General features: G+C 62.9%; 1 protein-coding gene across 4 annotated transcripts in view; it reads left to right on the top strand.

The window, feature by feature from the left end:
- The first annotated feature begins 1,139 nt into the window (after nt 1–1,139).
- LRCH1 (leucine rich repeats and calponin homology domain containing 1) overlaps nt 1,140–2,091 on the top strand; it is a 202,073-nt gene continuing 201,121 nt past the window's right edge. The window contains exon 1 of one of the 4 annotated variants that reach the window (XM_049646940.1): nt 1,140–1,820. In XM_049646940.1, coding sequence (XP_049502897.1) covers nt 1,505–1,820 — 316 coding nt within the window. In that variant the 5' untranslated portion in view covers nt 1,140–1,504. The remainder of the gene's footprint in view (nt 1,821–2,091) is intronic. The other 3 variants (XM_049646941.1, XM_049646939.1, XM_049646938.1) reach the window with 3 other exon arrangements.

Below are 2,091 nucleotides of genomic sequence, written 5' to 3'. Positions count from 1 at the left end.
TTCCGAACTACCATTTAAAAGATGGGCTCACCTATCCCCCAGGTTGTAGTATTTTTGTACAGGTATTCTCACCTCTCCTAGCCAAGTCGCTTATAGGGACCATCAAACTTGGTTATCTCGCACAAATAAAGTCCCCAGAGAGCTAGACTTGAAACTCCGGAAAGGAGTGGGGCTTTATCAGTCTTCACCTGGTCCACCCTAAGGTGTCAGATGTTCTGTCGCCACTGGTGTGTTAGCCTTGGTCTGGGCAGAACGTGAATTTGCTTACATGTCAGTCCCCATGTCCTTTGGAGGCAGCAAGAAGCGTCACGAGGACACTTTGACAGCACCTGTGAACAGGCTCAAAATGTGCTGAGTTACTGGCTAGTTGGGGCCACTGGTTTCTTACTTTTCCCTGCACCATCCAACTCTGGGGCTCAGTCAGCCCTAGTCAGCCCTCCTGTGACAATGGATTCTGTCTGCCATGAAAACTGCCCTCACTTTGAAAGTCTTTCCTTCCTTTCTGTGTCTGTAGTTTTCCCCCATCGCTCAGAAAACCTACCCTACTCTTGTCTCTTCTCCAGCCTGGGAGTACATAGGAAGGAGGCCAACCCTACAGTCCAAGGGCTGCAAGTTCGTATCCAGCTCCGCCTCTGACTGCACGGGTGGCCTTAGACAAGTTTCTTAACTTCCTCTGTAGTCTGGGAAACAATTTTTCCGCTCATGGGATCCCTGGATTAACGAGATTAATTTGTAAACTACTTAGACCACCGTTGGTTCCTTGTAGGTGCTCCGATGCCAGGAGCAGGGGTAGACTGTTGGTCTGACCCCACAGTGAAAAACTGCCTGTCGGGGAACTTCGGGTCAGAGAGGCAGAGTAGTTCGCAAATTTGAGATCCTAACCTTTCACCTCCCCATGATCTCACTGTATTTCAAATCCCATTTATTGCCTCGCTGGCGTCTTCTGAGACTTCCTAAAACCTCCGGTCTCCCAAGATACCCTGGGCAGCGAAAAGAACCCCAGGGGCCTTCGGCGTCTAAACCAAGGTGACCCGCTGCAGGGGTCCGGCCCCCCTGACGCACCCGCATTGCCGGGCGGAGCGCAGCGAAGCCGCGGGGGCCGGCCGGGCTCCGAGCGGAGGAAGGCTCCGGGCTGGACTGACAGCTTGGGGAAGGAGGAGGAGAGAGCGGGCGGCGCGGCGCGGCGCGGCGGAGGAGGGGAGAGCCGCGGAGAGGAGGGAGCAAGGGCGGGAGGAGACACATGCGCGCTGCCTGCCGCCGCCGCCGCCGCCGCCGCCGCAGTCCTTAGCTTCCCGGGGACAGGAAACCTTCGAGACCGAGCTGCCACTGCCGCCTCCCCGACTGCCCCCGTTCGGCGCGCCTGCCACACCCTCCTCCCCTCTTCCACGATCTTTCGGTGGGGCACTGCAGGGACTCGGCCCGCGCTGCCGTCTCCCCCTCCCGGGGGAGCGCTGTGACCCCCCCCGCAGGAGCGGCGGGGCGGGGTGGGGGGGCCCGGGAGAAGATGGCGACGCCGGGAAGCGAACCCCAACCTTTCGTCCCTGCCCTCTCGGTGGCTCCTCTGCACCCACATCATCATCCCCACCACCATCCCCACCACCATCAGCACCACGGAGGAACGGGAGCCAACAGCGGGGTCGGGGGAGGCGGCGGCGGCGGCGGCGGCGGCGGGGGCTTCAACCTGCCCTTGAACCGGGGGCTGGAGCGCGCGCTGGAGGAAGCGGCCAATTCCGGGGGGTTGAACCTCAGCGCCAGGAAATTGAAGGAATTTCCCCGGACCGCGGCCCCCGGTCACGACCTCTCGGACACGGTGCAGGCAGGTGAGAAAGGGGCGAGGGGCAGGCAGGGGGTGTGGGTGACGGGCTGTCGCGCCATCCCCCCGCGGCGGCCAGTCTGAGATGTGGCCTCGCTGGGGGTCCTCTGGCCGGTGCTCTCCCGGGTAAGGGGCACGCGTGGGCGCCGGAGAGGTGGGCCCCGCCGAGGGCACGGTGGCCACCGCCTCGCCCGGCGGCCTGCGGCGCGGCACCGGGAGAGCCGGGGTGCGCCCGGCCGCGGCGGCGCCCGCGAGCGCGCGGGTCCCCGGCTCCGCAC

This window comes from Panthera uncia, assembly GCF_023721935.1.
Source record: "Panthera uncia isolate 11264 chromosome A1 unlocalized genomic scaffold, Puncia_PCG_1.0 HiC_scaffold_16, whole genome shotgun sequence".
In the NCBI taxonomy this organism is placed as follows: Eukaryota; Metazoa; Chordata; class Mammalia; order Carnivora; family Felidae; genus Panthera; species Panthera uncia.
This window is presented reverse-complemented; position numbering and strand designations above follow the sequence as displayed.